Source organism: Gossypium hirsutum, chromosome A09 (assembly GCF_007990345.1).
Source record: "Gossypium hirsutum isolate 1008001.06 chromosome A09, Gossypium_hirsutum_v2.1, whole genome shotgun sequence".
In the NCBI taxonomy this organism is placed as follows: Eukaryota; Viridiplantae; Streptophyta; class Magnoliopsida; order Malvales; family Malvaceae; genus Gossypium; species Gossypium hirsutum.
This window is the reverse complement of record NC_053432.1, coordinates 76,366,021-76,386,267: the sequence shown is the minus strand read 5'-3', so window position 1 is coordinate 76,386,267 and position 20,247 is coordinate 76,366,021. Positions and strand designations below refer to the sequence as shown.

General features: G+C 29.9%; 1 protein-coding gene across 1 annotated transcript; it reads right to left on the bottom strand.

Annotated features, from left to right (window-relative positions):
• Window positions 1-3,428: 3,428 nt before the first annotated feature.
• LOC107889746 (phosphatidylinositol:ceramide inositolphosphotransferase 1) lies at window positions 3,429-6,915 on the bottom strand. The gene is made up of 12 exons (XM_016814296.2): window positions 6,367-6,915; window positions 6,193-6,282; window positions 5,635-5,721; window positions 5,457-5,525; window positions 5,226-5,306; window positions 4,931-5,002; window positions 4,776-4,836; window positions 4,575-4,677; window positions 4,242-4,337; window positions 4,107-4,153; window positions 3,894-4,021; window positions 3,429-3,799 (listed from the first exon to the last, which is right to left on the bottom strand). The coding sequence occupies exons 1-12, from the start codon at window positions 6,397-6,399 to the stop codon at window positions 3,722-3,724; spliced, it is 945 nt and encodes a 314-aa protein (XP_016669785.1). The 5' UTR covers window positions 6,400-6,915; the 3' UTR covers window positions 3,429-3,721.
• Between the last annotated feature and the right edge of the window lie 13,332 nt (window positions 6,916-20,247).

Sequence of the window (20,247 nt, the reverse complement as noted above, 5' to 3'; positions counted from 1 at the left end):
AAATGTATTTGATACAACAATTTAGCATTGATAAAGAAGAATGTCAAAGAAGAAATTAGAAACATGCCATGATTGCAGCATCTTGCCCTTCTAGGGACGTTAGTTGCTCATTCTTCTCTGCTACTTCGGTTGAGTTAGGAAGGCTATGTGAAACCTTCTCTCTATTGGAGGAGGGAATTTACTGATGTCACGTCACGTATTCTTACGCTAGTATATCAAATAATGGGCATGTTGAGTCTAGACTCGTGACAAGTTATGTGCCTTAGTTGAGCCGAAGTTGTTTGGATCACTAGTTAGGTTAAGACTGCCAAGGTTGTTTGATTTTAATTGGAATGGCTGGTCGGATTGAGAATTAGTTGAGATATCGATTTACAGAAATGTATTGAATTAGTTAACATATGAACGGTTGAATTAGATTTTTAATATTTTATAGTGATTTATTTAATTGAACTGTATTGATTGGTCTAACAAATTGATAACTTGATCAATTTGACACTAGTCCGGTTCTGAAAATCTTACTTATAACCACGTGTAGGCTTTGTGCCCTTATTGAGTCGAAGTGCATTTAGGTTGTTGTTTAGACTTTAAATGGATCTAGTCCATTTAAATAGGATACAACGCAAGATATATTTGATTAACGAATAATATTTGATATACTATTTAGTGCATGAGTTTCCTACACCATTAGCAAATAATAACAAGGCACATCAGTATTGGATAAGACAAATAAACACATTTTAAAAATAAATATTAATAACTTTATTTAATCATAATTAAATATTAGTTATCATTTTTATATTTTTCTCGAGTTTAAAGTTTATAATTTAGAATTTAAGAATTTTTGAGTTTAAGATTTGGAGTTTTGAGTTTAGAATTTAGTGCTATTCATCCATCACTATTTTTTATATCACTAGTGAGATATCATGTTATTTTTTAGTGACAGTGTACTAAAAATTCACTCATCAATTAAAAATTAAATATAACCCTTAAATTGTTCACTTTTATCAAATAATTTAACCAATAAAAAAATAATTTAGGCACAAGATTTCATATGAAACTGAAAACATAAAGGTCCATGTCGCAATTTAACCATGCCCTCCTCACAAGATTAAAATATTCGAAATTTGTGTTGAATATTATTTAAATATGAATATGAACATATGGTTCAAAAAAGTTAAAAAAGAGTTAAATATTGAAAATATTGCTATTTTCAAGACTCGGACCGTAATCATAATAGCAGCGATGGATAACATATATTGCACCAACGGCCGAGGGATAAATATAAAAATAAAAGGATTAAGAGAGAGCATCCATGTCTGACATAATTAGAAGCACCCACTTAGGGTTCAAGAGGACCCAACGGGGAGAGCATGCAAAAGGAGACAATGGTGGTTATTCAGACATGCAATGCTATGCAACCAACAATGATGAGAATTGCAGCCTGCTGTTTTGCTTTTTTCTCTAAATCAGACACGCCGTTGTTGCTTCTTCTCTTTATTGACCAACTTTTCCATAGCTTAAATCGCGCCCCTGCATGCTTCGCTTTCCTACTCACAAATCCCCCACACCACTTCCCCTTTGCTTATAATATCACCCAACAATTATGGGGCCTCTTTGCTGTCAACTTGTCCTCGGCTCTACCCCATACCCTTCAAACTCTACTATAGATAAGCAATGACTTCTGTATCATATCATATATATATATATGAGCTCAAATGCTTGATTTGTGTATTCAGGCATAATGATTTATTTTATCTTACAACTTTATAAAAAAATCGTTTTAGTATTTGAATTTGTATTTTTATCAAATTACTTCAAAATAAATGAAAAAGTTAACATTTAATAATTTTACTAATGTAACATCCACATTGCAGTCTACATATATGTTACATTAACAATTAATTAAATTTTTATTATTTTAAAACAATATTTTTATAATTTTTAATAATTTTTAAAAAATACATAAATTACTTACGTAACAATCTAAAGTTAACAAACCTTAACTTTTTTGAGTAATAAAAAAATTTCAACTTCCGAAATTAAAAACAAATCACATGAGCTGACTAACTAGTTTTTTTTTTACTGTGTTAGTGATTTGAAAATAATCATAATATTAATAATAGTAAAAATACAAATTATACATAGATTAAATTCTCAATTTAAATATAATACAAGGAGGAAAATATGATTTAACCTAAATATACAGCTGGGAGCATGACATGGTTCTATCTTTACCCCTAAAAAAATAAAATATTATAGAAGTAATTATATTAGAAATTAGATTATATTTTTCTTTTTACTAAAAAACACAAATAAATATTTATATATTAGTCTAAAGAGTAAATTGATCATTTTATTACAAATTCTATCCATTTCTATAATTAAAAGCTTATCATTATACATCATCCTGATATACATGTGACACGTCACATATCATTGTCTAATTATTTTACCAGACACACTAATTTTTACAAAAAGTACTAACTAATTTATAAAAATTAATTTGACAATTTTTTGACTCTTAAAAAAAATATTCATGATATTTTATGGAGAAAAAGGTTACAGCACTACAGTTGGATAATTGTTAAACTCCGTTAAGATTCGTTGGCTATAATGCGCTGCAGTTAGACGTTGCCGAAAGTATGATTGGATAAAAAAGGGAAAAATCTTGCTATTAGTCCTTGCACTCTACATAAATTATGGATTTAATCTTTATACTTTAATTTGATTAATTTTAAACTTATGTTTTCTGCATTGATTTAGTCCCTGTATTTTTCAAATTTGAAATTTTAGTCCTAACCAAATGGTAGCAACTAAATCTATTTGGTCAAATTCTACTATTAATCTCGTATTACACAATATTATAGATTTAGTTCATGTTCTGTGATTGAATTATTTCTTGTCTTTATATTTCTAAAAATTAAAAACTTTTAGTCTTAATGCAAATAAGAGCTGTTAAATCCATTAACTAATTTTTGTGTGTAGTATGTAGAAATAACAAATTGACATGACCATTACATGTAATAAGTTTATCATATCAAAATTTAAAAATAGCATAATTTAATGAACTTAATAAATGTTATTTGGTTAGAATAAAAATTTTAGAATTTGAAAAAGTAAAAAGATAAAGCTGCCTGGCTTGGTTGCGTGGAGGAAAAAGAAGCCTTCCCTGGCACATTATTGTACACCTTCCAAACGTATAAAAAAGTGTACTAAAAAGTGGGTGCAAAACCTGTAGACAACTGGCGCTCGGGAACGTTCAGGCAATGCGCATTAGCTTACATTAGAATCAGATCCTGCCAACGCCACATCGGTCTTTTTAGTTTGTTGAAGTAATTATAGTTAAAGCCAGGCTGCCACAGCCATATGAACATTAAAGGGCCCAAGACCCTACCAAAAATCCTATCTTGAAATGGGAAACATAAAGATTTTCAAGTCAATTGAAAGCATTCTTATCTCAATGGCCTTCGGCATTGAGAGAGACCAACAAATTATATTTCACCAATTCGACATTTGTTTAGAGAGAATAGGGAAATTCCATGATACATGTTGATGCTGATGATGGTTTTAACAAACACACTTTAGGAGGACTGCACAATTTACAACTGCACTAAGGTTCAGTTTTCTTATGATTACAAATTCAAATTTACCAGCCTTGGAAGAAACATAAAGGATTCAAGCAGGCAGCCCCATTATAGTGACAGCATGTAATTTCCATCACCTATGCTCCGTTCATTGCAGTATCATGGATTCCATTGCCATCTTCCTGAATCTTGCCATTTACTTGAGTTCTCGGCCTCTAAACAAATGAAGAAGGAAACGTAAATACGAGAATCTAATTTGGATATCGTCATGAAGGTATCCAAAGAATTAACAAAATAAAATTACTATACCCAATCTGCAGGATCTACAGAATTCCCATTCAAGAGCTTGTGGTTCTCTTCTTTGGTTTTACTATCCTTGTCTTTGGTGCTCAATGGTAGCAACATTGGTGAGCTTCCACTGCTTCTGTCAGGCAATTCTGCAGTAATATCTTACTGTTAGAACATTATGCCAATTGAAATAAGATTAGACGAAAGTTCAATAAGATCACAGAATATTCAGACCTGGCAGTTTCTTGTCTATGAAGAATACCACTAAATTAACAGTGTACCTGCGGAAAAATTATACCATTGTCAAACTAAATTGAAAAGAAATAAAATATCGATCATAGAGAGAAATTTCAAAAGTGTACTCCATACCATGCCACAACTACATCAACCATGTAATGTTTGCGGGATGCCACAATCAAGAGACTTTGAACAATAGCTACCAACCACGCAAAGTGCTTTATGAAGCTGCAATTAGACAACAATACCATCAGAAAACTATCGATTATTTACTCGTATGTATGTCAACATAGCAAGCTAGAGTTACCACATCTAAACATGGCTATTGCGAATAAAAAAGTCTATAAGAATACTATTCGATACAATAATTTTTAGGTGTTACCAACGATTATATTCATTTAATTCTTTTTCCTTTTGGGGGCTAATAGCTAAAATCAAGTAAAAAGAGTAAGCTATCTCTTTTACCTTCGAGTGCCATATTTTTGATAGGTGAGCACAAAGACCAAGGTGAAGATCATGTGTGATGAAAAAATCAAGTCACCACAACCATATATTACACCACGAGGAACTGCAAATTTGACAAGCAAATCAGCCAAAATATTTATAACAAAAACATGCCATTATCTTTAAAAGCAATAATTGAAATTTTCAACAAAACAGACATACAATTAATTAAGAGGACTTCCAACACACTCTCTGGTTTTGGCAATCTGGCAAGCTTAGAACCCTACAAAAAACAGAGTTGTTTAATATATGATCATAAAATTCAAAATATAGAAATAAAGGTAAGGACAAGCTCCCATATAATTTCAAGACTATACCTCTCGGCAATGATAATTTGGTCCAGGAAGCTGAGTAGAATAGAATGTGATGATTCGGAGAATCTGAGAAGCCTGCAGAAAATAAATAAACAAAGAAAAGAAACAATTCTAAGTAAAATACTGAAGAAATGCTCAATGTTTCAAAAGTTATCAAGATAAATTAGTAAAGGTAGTCTTCAGCAATGAGTTCAGTTTTATTAGACATATTACTGATGAAAACGGTAATACTAGAACAAGACTCTATGTTAGGTGCACATATAATCAGAACAAATAGAAACTAAGCATCAGTACTCACAACTAGAAATGCTAGCACCCTGCACCAAACAAGAACAGTGTAGATCTTTTTACTCTTGAAGATGAATGGATGGAAAGTCCACTGCAATATCCATTAATATGTTAGAAGTCAGAGAAATAAATATTGCTAACAGAACTGAAATAAGAGAACTGCAATATCAAGTACTAAAAAAGTGAAAGGACTACCCCAAGAGAAGTAAAATAGAAAAGGACAGTATCAAGATAACTTTACCAATAAAAATGATAAAAAGACAAAGGTGAACACAGTCTCACTGATGTAGGCTTTATCTTGCCCAAGCTCCTAAATTTACAAGATAATTAAATATAAGAATGCATTTCGCCAAACAATTGGCAGATAATAGAGATAATCAAAGAGCAAAAACGAAAACAAAAACAAAACTAGTTCTTACTGGAAGAATATAGAACCCAAGATCCTGAAGTGTTGGCCCTGGCCTATGAAGGTAATGAACTCCTCGGGCAGCTAGACCATGAATATACTGCAGAGATGAAAAATGCACATTTCAGACCCAGAACAGAAGACACAATCTAGTTATGAAATGACCATAAATTAAGCATACTTTTTTTTTGGAAAATAAAAACACTAAGCAATACAGAAAAGCTTAATCAGTAGACCATGAAATCCATTTAGGTGAAAATTTTCGTTGCTAAAGCAGCGTTATCTGTATGAACCACGTTAGAGATTTATCTTATGCTAAAAGCATAAGCTCCGTTTCTCCAAGTATATGAAACTACGATCATTACAGTTTACCAGATCCTACCATTTTTTAATCAAAACAAGGAACTCACTTTTTTTAAAAAGAAAAAAAGACAGTAAAATGTTTGGTTTTCCACTGCCCATCAATACTTAAAACGCTAAAAAAGTTCGCTAGTAGGATTTTTTTTTTAAATTATTCAAACAAAATATATACTGAAAATAGAAAATGGGTTTAATTTGAACAAAATGAAACCTGAAAGATGAGACCAGCAAGAAGGTATTTCCAGTTATCAAGAAGAAGGTTGATCTCTGTAGTTGTCTCTGAACAAATTCTCTTCCATAACTACAAAAAAGAAAATAAAAGAATACTCACAATTTAATAAAAATCCCTTATGCTTTTCATTTCTCGTAAACTAAGAGAAAAAACCTTTGAAGCTTCGCGACCAATGTAAAGCGTCATCTTTATTGCGGTGTAACAACAAGGTCCATAGCACTTCAAAACCCAGCAGTTAAGGCTAACATCATTAAAACTAAAAACAACTCGATCTTTTGAAAAGAAAAATCCCCTTTTACCCAAAACCTTAAACAAGTTAACCGCCGCCAAAAAAGAAAAAATTTAAGTGGGCGAAATTTATTTAAGCTTCTATTTCCTTCCACCAATAATTAACTGAAAATCGACGCCCCTCTTATCGATTCTTCAAGCGATCATCAAAGACAACGCGATCCCTCTATCGAGATCGACAAATAAGGAAGACAAAGAAAATGAACGAGGGAATAAAGTGTTGAATTAAGGCTTCTTCAGCTTCGATATAAATATGAAGGAAACTTTTCTTTGAAAAAAAAAAAAAAAGACTTTGAGAAACTCTTTCGCTGGATTTATCTCTGTGTATCTTCTTTTTGGGTTATGGATTCGCTTATTATTAATTTTTTTTCCTAGTAGAGAACGCGACGCGAGTTGAACACGGAGAAGGACATTACAATGAGACTTTTATTTTCAATTATTTTTAAATATTTTCACCGCTATTAGCCTATTCCTACTATTATTGCGTGGTTTAATTCTGTCGAGGTCCTTGTACGCTTTCAACTTTTAAAATTGTATCATTTTTAGTTTTAAGAAGATTTACAAGTTAATTGTTGTTAAATTTGAATGCCTGGTCGATTAAATTTTAATTTTTTAAATCAGAAAATTTAAGTTTAGAGGTTGAAAAAGTAGAGGACTGTCGGGATATTTAAACCTTATCACGAAAGTGAAAGAGACAGGAGAAACGGTAATTCCTTAATTACTTTTAACGTTAATTGAAGTTGAAAGAAAGGGCAGATCTCTAATTTAAAGTTTTGGAGAAAAAGAAAGGCGTTCATAAATTTTGTTGCTTTTTCTTTTTTTAACTTTTACTTACTTACTGGACTTTGGAAAGGCAGTAATTTTTTATTTTACACGTCTATCCATTGTGAGCTCCGTTTTCGGCCTGCAATTTCGGGTAAATCTGCAGTTAATAATATAACTGCTTTATTTACTAAAATGCCCTTTTATGGGTGAGTTAGTCACGAGCGTCTCGGCTTACGATAATTATGAAGCAGCCTCGTGGTCTTGGGTCTCTGTTTGACTCTTTGTATTTACTCGTCTTACGATTTTCAAATTTTGAAAAATCAAATTCAAAGTTGAGTTGCCAGATTTTTTCTTTAAAAAATACATAACTTATTAAAAAGCAATTAAAACATTTATATAAATTTGTTTTAATAAATCAAAATTGTAAAAATAATAAAAACAAAAAGCAGAAACTCTGATTTCCCTTTTTTTCAATTTCCAATTTTCCGGCTAAATATAAATCAACAATTTTAATCGATTTAATTCAACGGTTGAATTTGATTTTTCTAAAAAAAGAAAGAAAATGTAAGAGTGGATTATTTGAGGTTTAGAAGGTGATTAAGTTTAATGATTAAAAGGGGACAAATCCACGTGGAGATGCCATGTTGAACCCACCATTTGATTGATAGATGGGTTCCATTTTCTTTTCTTTTTTGAAAAAGGATACTTTTTCGGCCATTTGCCAACTGCCAAACTGTGAATGTGCAAACTGCAAATACTCAGATTTTGTTATTTTTGCCAGTATGTCTGTCTGTCTGTCATTATGTCATTTCTTGCTTACCATTACTCCCTTCTAATTTTCTTTTTTTTTTTTATTGATAAAAATATTATTTTTCTTTCTTTATATACATGCTGAACAAATAGTCAATAGATTTGTATAGGCATCCAAGTGTTATATAATTAAGGGAGATATTAAGTTTGAATCTCAACGAATAATTATAATCTTTCAATATGAATCGTAAAAATAGATATAGAGAATAAATAAAATTTATAATTTTTTTAAAAACTTTGAATAAAATATTTCAGTATATTTGTTTGAATTTAAAAGATAATATTAAAAGGGACAATAATGAACCGTAAAAATAGATAAGGAGAATACAAAAAAAATATTCATAACTTCTCATTAACCTTTAAATAGAAAAATAATTGAGCTTCAACATATTTGAACTCATGCTCTTTCGCATTGGCAATAATGACAATATCAATCGAACTAAAACTCAATTAATGAAATTAACATAAAAACTAAATGTGAATTTTCTTAAAATTGTAAACTTGATATAAGTAAAATTATGATATCTTGAGTTTAAACCTCATTATTCACGTTTATATGCGTTCATTTGTTTATATATCAATATATATATAAAAAAAACATAAATACCCTCAAAATATTTTTATTTTATTTTATAAAACTAAGGAATATTGGTGATTCTTAACTAAGTTAGGACCCGATTAATGGGCGAGATTATCTCAGTTAGTACATTAATAGATATTAGAAATTTAACTACATGAGTATGCGTGTGGAAACTACAAATTTGGTGAGAGAAAACATTTTATGTTAAAAGTTGACTTTTTTAAATTTATTTAAGAATTATTATTGGTGTAGCGATAAAGAATTAACTCTACTAAATATGAGTTTAATTCCTAAATATGTTAATTTTTAATTCTTTTATTTAAAAATTATATAAAAAATATGGAAAGACAAAAATGTCATCAAAATAATAACAGTAATCATTTAATAAAAAGATGTATAGTAATAATTTCCTAACCAAGTTGGCACCCGGTTAACCCGTGACACCAACTCAGTCGGGGTTTTATAGATAGTATAGATATATACAACTAATGGAAGTAATGAAGTGTGAATAAAAAATTAAAATGTATAAAAATATCAAAATAAAGTTTTAGCTAAATGGTAAATTAAAGATTTTGCTAATACAATTAGTGTGAGTTTAAATTTCATTATATACATATTTTTATTGTATTCTTTAGAGTGAAAAAACTAAAATACCTTCAAATAATATTACTTATTTTAGTTACGTAAGAACATTCTCATAACTTCCTAATTGAGTTGGTGGGCGGTGGACTTGTGACACCAATTCAAGAAAGGGCTTTATTAATAGTAAGTATAAATATACAACTGATGGAGGTAATAAAATTTGCATAATTAAATTAAAATGTATAAAGTATTAAAATAAAACTTTAGTTGAATGACAAATTAAAATTTTATTAATGTAATTGGTTCGGGTTTAAATCATATGATATGCATATTTTTATTAGTTTTTGTTAAAATGAAAAGATTAAAATACCTTTAAATAATATAAATTATTTTAATTATGGGAAGGCATTCTATAATTTCCTTAACGAAGTTGGTGACCCATTTAAAAATATTAACTCAATAAAACACTTAATAAATATGATAGATTATAGGTTATAGGAATGGCTAAAATGCTACAATTTAAATTTTTTTGAAAAAAAATTATTAACATTTAAAAAAAATGTGCTTTGGGTCCTAATAATTCAAGTTTCGACTTTGCTTAATTCTATGTAAAAAGGAAATGTTAAATTTTTTTATTTATGTATAGATTCTCATGCGCAAAACTAAGGGGCTAGCAAGGGTTCTTGATTCCCTAAATTGGAAAAAATTTCATTTAGGCTTTTTAAAAATTTTAAAATTTTAAATTAGTAAATATAAAATTATACTTTGCCCCCTAAAAATAATAAAAATTTAATTTAATCTTTAAAAAATTATAAAGATATAGGCTATTAAAATGATAAAAATATATTTTTACTATCGTAAAAATTACAATTTAATTTCGGCCCCCTAAAAATATTTTCTAGCTTCGCCCCTGTAGATTGTTATTTTGTTCATTGTTAAATAGGGTCAAATGAATGATATATGATTGTTTTGATTTATTTTTAATTTTTATATTATTTAAATATATATGATAATGTTTTTACCCTTATTTGTGAATGTAATAGCCCGATTTTAGGCTTAGTCGGAACAGTGGTTTCGGGACCACAAATCCGACGAAAAAAAAATGTAATGGCTTGAATTTTCAGAGGTGTCGGAACGGTGATTCGAGATCACTAAATTCGACAAATTGGTAGAAAATATTATTAATTTAGTAAGTATAAGTTAAATATGAAGTTAGGAAAATTTTTGAAATAGTGAATAGTGCACTAGAAATAAATATTAAATAATTAGAATCGAAATGAGGTATCAAGACCTCGGGGATTTTAAACTGAGCCATAAATATTTTTATAAATATTTATGGAGTGTTAAAAAGTTAGTATTAAAGTTTCGTTAAGAAATTTTAAAGTTCCGATAATTAATTGAACAAAAAGGACTAAATTGTAACAAATGCAAAATTTTGGGAAATGATTAAATAGCTTAAATGATAAAAGGAAGAGGGCTTAAAAGGCAAATAGACCCAAGGTCTATTTGGGCTGGACGGCAGAGGCATGAAATCAGCAAGAAAGTAAGGAGAATTAAGGGCAAAATTGCAAAATTGCAAAATTTGCTTAATAAAGTTAGGACCCAAGTGGAATTATCTAGATTTCTCTTCATTTTTCTGAATTCTCATCAGCTAAAACACCATGGAAGGGCTTCTTCAAGCTGGTTCTTCATATTTTTATTACAAGTAAGTTCAATTCTTGACTATTTCTTGAAATTTTTGTATTTTTATGACTTTTACAACTAGGCCCACTTGTTAAATCCATTAGTTTTTGATTTTATGAAAGAAGTTGAAAGTTGATATGAATATGTGCTGGAAGTATATGATGATTTAGCATGAAATTAGAGCTTTAAATTGTTCATATGCTGATTTTATTGAAAGAATTGAATAGAAAGTGAATGTTTGGGACCTAATAGTAAAAGAGTTTGAAGATAGAGTTATATGTGGAAATTCTGAATTTCAATAGTTGTGTAACAACTTATAATGTCTATTAAAGTACTAATTGAGAAAATTAGATTAATTGAGGGGTTAATTGAGAAAGGACCGAATTGTATAAACTGTGAAATTTGGGGCAAAATGGAAATCAACATTTTGCACTAAAGCAGTTTTGGACAGCAGCAGTAGTGTAACTTTGAAAAATCACCAAAAATTGTAGAGATTGAATTAGAGGATGAATAAAATATGAAACTAAAGCTTATTGAGTCTAGTTTCTTATAAAAGAAATGATGTGAGCAATGGAATTGTAAATCATGAGATATAATAGATTTTGTGAGACAAGGTCAGAATGAATTCGGGTTCCCCTGTTCTGACTTTGGAAAATCATTAAAAATTGTACAAAAATGATTATGAGTTATAGTTTATATGGTTAGAATCCTTAATGAGTCTATTTTTAGAAGAAACAAGCTAAAACATCATCCGAATTCTGTACAATGAGATAATTAATTTTTAGTGAAGAGTGGTCGGAACTGTCAGACAGCGAAACAGGGGAAAATTTAAAGAATAAACTGTACTATTTGGCTGAACCAAAAATTATGAAAATTTTATGGTATGAAGATATGTGAGTCTAGTTTCAGGGAAAATTAACGGATCTTAATTTGGAGCTCTGTAGCTCCGGATAAAAATAATTTAGTGACTCTGACTCGGATAAACAGCTTTGAATATACATGTTAGTGAATATTGAAATTATGATTAATGTTGTTTAAGTGTGTTATACACATTAAGGATGTGGAATGGAGAGGAGGAGGAGGAAAATTGGGAAATATATGAATGATTCGTGTATAGATGGTCATATGTTTGATTATAACTCATAAACGATGAAATATGAATGATGCTTATTTTTGTGCATTATTGGTCATGGTTTAAGCTCATGTGTGAAAATAAAGTTTCATAGTATGTGTGTATGGTATATTCAGTATATGATTTGGCATGAAATAATACCATGAATGGTTTATGAATTAACACATGTTGGTAAGCCTGATATATGAATAAATGATCAAATTGAGCGGAACGCCGGATTTGAGTACTTCTGATCAAATGACAAAGTGATAAGTGGTAGCTTTAGCTACACTTATCTGATCAAGTGACAAGTGGAAAGTGATAAGTAATAGCTTCGGCTATACTTATCTGATCAAGTGACAAAGTGATAAGTGATAGCTTCGGCTACACTTATCTGATCAAGTGACAAGTGAAAAGTGATAAGTGATAGCTTCGGCTATACTTATCTGATCAATAGACAAAGTGATAAGTGATAGCTTTAGCTACACTTATCTGATCAAGAGACAAAGTGATAAGTGGCTACACTTGTCTGATCAAGAAACAAAGTGATAAGTGGCTACACTTATCTGATCAAGAAACAAAGTGATAGGTGGCTACACTTATCTGATCAGGGACAAGTGATAAGTGATCACACGTAAGACCATAGTTATACTATGGCAAAGTGAAAGTGAAGTACTCAATTTTCCGTGACCGTTCCCTAATTTGATTAAGGATGGTAAGTGACAAATGGGCCCAAAAGAATTAAAGTAAATGGATAAGTGGTAGTGTATTTATATCAGGACGATGTTGTTATTCAAACTAAGGTGATATTTTCATTGCTAAATTGAGAATTTCATAAATGTGTTATTGAATGGTATAATCAATAAACATTGAGTTAAATGGTAAATACGTATTAGTTTTGAATTTGATGTCATTGAATTGTACGTGAATTAAATGGAAATTGCTAGTGATATGATTTAAATTATGAGCATGAGAAATTGCGAATTGAATGAAATGGAAATGAAGCATTAAATTGCATGAGTATGTATCGGGTCTCGCAGGCCCTAATTATTATGATTATAATATTTTGAGGATATATTGTGAAAAGTTATAGAAACATGTTAATTATTTTGAAAGTTTTAATTTTGATGAAATTTTATAACTCGGTTAAATACGTTTACAAGTGTATGTGTTTTGGTAATGCCTCGTACCCTATTCCGGTGTTGGATACGGGTAAGGGGTGTTACATTTAGTGGTATCAGAGCTACGGTTTAGTCGGTTCTCGGACCAAACGTAGCATATGTGAGCCTAGCTATACATGCCACGTTATTACTCTTGATGATGTGATATCTCCGGGCTCTAACGAAATTGCTTTGTTAAGACAGAGATGATTTTCAATCGAGCTATTTTCGATAATGCTAAAAATGATATTGAGATAAATGAAATATGCTCACGTTATGTTGGAATTTGGAAAGGTAAGTATAAAAATTTGTGATATGGATGTGTTCATGTATGAAAAGAGATGACTATAAGTTAAAAAAAAAAGTTTATGTTGTGACAAGCTCATCCAAGTATGTTGGTGATTATATAATGCTATGTGCTCAACATATTTGATTAAGTGAATATGATAAGCAAATTTACTTAAATAGATGGAACGTGTGTATGTACATCTGCTTGAATAAGTGAAATTAGTATGTTCATATGATAGAATCTTATGTTTAATTGTTAAATTAAAGATAATAAGATATTTTGTTTTATGTCTAAACCATGAATATTATAATAGTATGAAAAATTGAATTGGAAGTCAAATTGAGTAGAACGCAGGAATGAGTACTTTCGTTCAGTGATATGTGATGAATTGACGGAAAAGACCATGGTTTGACCATGGCAACATGTGAACATGTGATTATGTGATTCCGTGTAAGACCATAGCTGGGCTATGGCATCGGTAAGTGATATGTGATTTCGTGTAAGACCATAGTTGGGCTATGGCATCGGTATGTGATTTGTGATTACGTGTAAGACCATAGTTGGACTATGGCATCGAGAAAACGAAGTACTCAATTCCGTAAGACGTCCTCTAATTTGGCAAATGTCGGTAAGTAAAATAGAAGCAAAGTATTGGAATTTAATTAGATATTAACGTTGAGCTTGAGTAAGTAAATTCGTTGTGTGAAATTGTGAGTGACAGAAAACATTTGTAATAAATAGATGTGTTAATTTGCTTGGAATGAATTACGTGGTTATGATGGTATTACATTGATGATGAATACAAAATCATATATATATATGTATCTATGAGAGCAAGTTGAAAGATTTATGACTTCACCATCACCCCCTTATCAGTATTGTTCTATGACGAAAATTATCTTGATGAGACAGATATGTTTTTCAACTGAGTTAATTCTAATAGTATAGAAATAAATACTAAAATGTTTGAGTGAAAATGTATTGATTATGAGTTGAAACTCATAAAGGTATGGATCAAAGAATAAAACATTTTTTTTATTGATGAATGTTATAATTATACAAGCATATGAGTTATGATATTTGGATTATGATGCTATATAGAAATTTTGATTGTGAATTAGTGATTTGAGTTAGAATTTTGTGTTGAGAACAAAAGTGATTAAAAGCAAATGTTTATTAAATGCTTTGAGAATGTGAACTTAGTAATGAATTGGCTATTCGTGGTGGTATGTGTTATGTTCATTTATGTGTAAGATAAATTTGAGGCTTTACTACACTCACCCCCATATTAGTAAAATGTTACAATGAAATTTGTGAGATTTTGGTTGAATAAGCTTACGAGTGTAGTGTTACAGAAATTCGTGTACGGGAGAATAATAATGTGGTCGGAAAAGTGAATGAATTAGAAAATGAGGACAATATAAAAAGAGAGAAATATTTGATAGTTCTGAAAACTACTCAGGTTATCAAAATGGATATCATTCTATATGGATTGTAATTTTTCGATACTTTGTGTAGCTTCAGATGCTGAAATATCGCTATCCTGATTTTCTTATGAATCTATGTGATTATCTGTAAAAGATATGAAAATCCAAAATCATGTGTGAATTTGAAATATACTGTGGAAGTAAATCATTAACCTACCATCTGGTAAGATTTTCGGGGACGAAAATCCCTAAAGGGGGGAGAGTTGTAATAGCCTGATTTTAGGCTTAGTCGGAACAGTGGTTTCGGGACCACAAATCCGACGAAAAAAAAATGTAATGGCTTGAATTTTCAGAGGTGTCGGAACGGTGATTCGAGATCACTAAATTCGACAAATTGGTAGAAAATATTATTAATTTAGTAAGTATAAGTTAAATATGAAGTTAGGAAAATTTTTGAAATAGTGAATAGTGCACTAGAAATAAATATTAAATAATTAGAATCGAAATGAGGTATCAAGACCTCGGGGATTTTAAACTGAGCCATAAATATTTTTATAAATATTTATGGAGTGTTAAAAAGTTAGTATTAAAGTTTCGTTAAGAAATTTTAAAGTTCCGATAATTAATTGAACAAAAAGGACTAAATTGTAACAAATGCAAAATTTTGGGAAATGATTAAATAGCTTAAATGATAAAAGGAAGAGGGCTTAAAAGGCAAATAGACCCAAGGTCTATTTGGGCTGGACGGCAGAGGCATGAAATCAGCAAGAAAGTAAGGAGAATTAAGGGCAAAATTGCAAAATTGCAAAATTTGCTTAATAAAGTTAGGACCCAAGTGGAATTATCTAGATTTCTCTTCATTTTTCTGAATTCTCATCAGCTAAAACACCATGGAAGGGCTTCTTCAAGCTGGTTCTTCATATTTTTATTACAAGTAAGTTCAATTCTTGACTATTTCTTGAAATTTTTGTATTTTTATGACTTTTACAACTAGGCCCACTTGTTAAATCCATTAGTTTTTGATTTTATGAAAGAAGTTGAAAGTTGATATGAATATGTGCTGGAAGTATATGATGATTTAGCATGAAATTAGAGCTTTAAATTGTTCATATGCTGATTTTATTGAAAGAATTGAATAGAAAGTGAATGTTTGGGACCTAATAGTAAAAGAGTTTGAAGATAGAGTTATATGTGGAAATTCTGAATTTCAATAGTTGTGTAACAACTTATAATGTCTAGTAAAGTACTAATTGAGAAAATTAGATTAATTGAGGGGTTAATTGAGAAAGGACCGAATTGTATAAACTGTGAAATTTGGGGCAAAATGGAAATCAACATTTTGCACTAAAGCAGTTTTGGACAGCAGCAGTAGTGTAACTTTGAAAAATCACCAAAAATTGTAGAGATTGAATTAGAGGATGAATAAAATATGAAACTAAAGCTTATTGAGTCTAGTTTCTTATAAAAGAAATGATGTGAGCAATGGAATTGTAAATCATGAGATATAATAGATTTTGTGAGACAAGGTCAGAATGAATTCGGGTTCCCCTGTTCTGACTTTGGAAAATCATTAAAAATTGTACAAAAATGATTATGAGTTATAGTTTATATGGTTAGAATCCTTAATGAGTCTATTTTTAGAAGAAACAAGCTAAAACATCATCCGAATTCTGTACAATGAGATAATTAATTTTTAGTGAAGAGTGGTCGGAACTGTCAGACAGTGAAACAGGGGAAAATTTAAAGAATAAACTGTACTATTTGGCTGAACCAAAAATTATGAAAATTTTATGGTATGAAGATATGTGAGTCTAGTTTCAGGGAAAATTAACGGATCTTAATTTGGAGCTCTGTAGCTCCGGATAAAAATAATTTAGTGACTCTGACTCGGATAAACAGCTTTGAATATACATGTTAGTGAATATTGAAATTATGATTAATGTTGTTTAAGTGTGTTATACACATTAAGGATGTGGAATGGAGAGGAGGAGGAGGAAAATTGGGAAATATATGAATGATTCGTGTATAGATGGTCATATGTTTGATTATAACTCATAAACGATGAAATATGAATGATGCTTATTTTTGTGCATTATTGGTCATGGTTTAAGCTCATGTGTGAAAATAAAGTTTCATAGTATGTGTGTATGGTATATTCAGTATATGATTTGGCATGAAATAATACCATGAATGGTTTATGAATTAACACATGTTGGTAAGCCTGATATATGAATAAATGATCAAATTGAGCGGAACGCCGGATTTGAGTACTTCTGATCAAATGACAAAGTGATAAGTGGTAGCTTTAGCTACACTTATCTGATCAAGTGACAAGTGGAAAGTGATAAGTAATAGCTTCGGCTATACTTATCTGATCAAGTGACAAAGTGATAAGTGATAGCTTCGGCTACACTTATCTGATCAAGTGACAAGTGAAAAGTGATAAGTGATAGCTTCGGCTATACTTATCTGATCAAGAGACAAAGTGATAAGTGATAGCTTTAGCTACACTTATCTGATCAAGAGACAAAGTGATAAGTGGCTACACTTGTCTGATCAAGAAACAAAGTGATAAGTGGCTACACTTATCTGATCAAGAAACAAAGTGATAGGTGGCTACACTTATCTGATCAGGGATAAGTGATAAGTGATCACACGTAAGACCATAGTTATACTATGGCAAAGTGAAAGTGAAGTACTCAATTTTCCGTGACCGTTCCCTAATTTGATTAAGGATGGTAAGTGACAAATGGGCCCAAAAGAATTAAAGTAAATGGATAAGTGGTAGTGTATTTATATCAGGACGATGTTGTTATTCAAACTAAGGTGATATTTTCATTGCTAAATTGAGAATTTCATAAATGTGTTATTGAATGGTATAATCAATAAACATTGAGTTAAATGGTAAATACGTATTAGTTTTGAATTTGATGTCATTGAATTGTACGTGAATTAAATGGAAATTGCTAGTGATATGATTTAAATTATGAGCATGAGAAATTGCGAATTGAATGAAATGGAAATGAAGCATTAAATTGCATGAGTATGTATCGGGTCTCGCAGGCCCTAATTATTATGATTATAATATTTTGAGGATATATTGTGAAAAGTTATAGAAACATGTTAATTATTTTGAAAGTTTTAATTTTGATGAAATTTTATAACTCGGTTAAATACGTTTACAAGTGTATGTGTTTTGGTAATGCCTCGTACCCTATTCCGGTGTTGGATACGGGTAAGGGGTGTTACAGTGAAATATTTCAACCAGTTATAGTCGACCAAATGGTATATTGGTTAATTTATCTATTCGAATTAATTTAATACACTTTTTATATAAAATGCAACTATAATTGAATTACATTATCTTATTTAATTGAAAGGTAAAATTTTACTATTTAATTAATAAAATCAAAAGTAATTTTTTTAAAATTATTTTTAATTAAAAAATAAGAATGAGAAATTTTATTAAAAAATGCTTGGAGTAAAACTTGATCATAAAAATATAGAAAAAAAATTAAGATAATAATATACAAAATGGTAGTTCATGAAATATATTAAAGAAAGGGTAAAACTAACACAAATCTTGATTTAGTAAAGTAATTAAAATTACTTAAGAAATAGGTGATAATGAGATTATCTTATATATTTTCAAATCTTGGCACTATTGGTAATATTGTATTATTGGGCCAATGTAATCTTCTTCATCCAAATATGGGAATGTGATTCCAGAATTATTATCACTCATAATTCCACATCCCATTAATTAAATGCCTCTAGATGTTTGATGTTTCATTTGTTATGATTTAAATGAAATGTGATTCTTTTAAACGTAATTGTTAGTAATCATTGTTGGGAGAATTCCTTTACAATGTTTGATAGACATTAGCAAGTATCAACGTTAACACGCTTGGTCACTTAACACTTTCCTAATGATATATTGTGAGTTTATAAAATTAACAATATTGAATAAAATTTATGAAATTAAAGATGTTAAAGGCACCAACCACCTGATCAATAGTAGGCACATAGTTGATTTGAACTAGCTCTCCATGACTTTTTTCTCGTACAAAACACAAAATTGAGTTCAACATGCTTTATATGAGCATGTTGTATTGAGTTAGCAAAGTGCACAACATCATTGGTATAAAAATACTAAACAATCGGAATTGATGATAGAGAAACCCCTAGTTTGCTTAGTAGCGAACTTAACCATTTAGTATCCAAATTCAAACATGGTATTTGTCAAGCTTTGTATTCTACTTCTGTAGAAGAACGAAATACTACACTATTTTTTTTAACTCTATTCACTAATGAGTTTGCCTCTAAATTTTGGAGTGTGTCCAAAGACTAATTATAATATGATTATAATATCATAATAATTTAACTTGTCTGATGATACAAGTATTCCCATTATTATTTCAATTATTATTTTTATGTATTAAGTCAATAGATTAATAATAAAGTCCCTAAAATAGTATGATTATTATTAAATTATTCTTACTCAAGAATTATTTTGGATCGAGACAACAATAACATGTTTAGGCTAATGTGTAGTTGATTCATGATAAGAATTTTTCATGCATATTTGTCAACACATGGATACATGTTAAATAGAGAACAATGTACTAAATTGACCTACTATGAGAATTCTTCTTAGATAATTATGTAATGATCACAATAATTCTCATAGTGATATTAATTTATGTGATATTTAGACTTGAGATCATATAGTTTCCACATCGAGAGTCGTTTATTTTGACGCAGATAAACGTCTTTTGTAGCTAGATGTACTAAATAGATTGTTATTGTATGCACCACAAACTATGTAGTGGGATAATAGTGGCTGAGATAGAATTTGTCCCTCCTATATAATTGGAGTAATATATTGGGCCACCTGATAGAATTAGATTAAAAATGCACGATCGTGCTCAAATTAGTCGATATGAGATATCAAACTATTTGTATATATTAGTTTTTTCAAGATTCAATAAATAAAAGATTTAGCTATAGTAGTGTAATTGTGTCAAGACTCGCGTTCAATCGACATCATGAACAAAATGATGGACTACATAGTAACATTATCACGAAAAGGTTATTTCGAACCATAATTTCCTGTAACTCGAGCAACAATGATGTATTGCTAGATGCCATTCATTGTTTGTAATATTAGAAATTGTTAGTTTTGAAGTCTCAAGTTTTTAAAGTCTTAAGTCATTTGTTGAAACTATGAAAATTTTATCAAACTTTTTCAAAGCATTTCAATGACTTGCAAAAACTAAAAAATATGTCATGTGTTTCATAATGTTCCAAATATTTTTTAGTCAATATCAAAGTGTTTT

Coding starts and splice junctions, on each gene's coding strand:
- LOC107889746 (XM_016814296.2), bottom strand. CDS start 6,399: ATGACGCTTTACATTGGTCGCGAAGCTTCAAAG. Junction 5,307..5,456: donor TCTTTTTATCATTTTTATTG/GTAAAGTTATCT, acceptor TGGATATTGCAG/TGGACTTTCCATCCATTCAT. Junction 4,022..4,106: donor CATAGACAAGAAACTGCCAG/GTCTGAATATTC, acceptor ATATTACTGCAG/AATTGCCTGACAGAAGCAGT.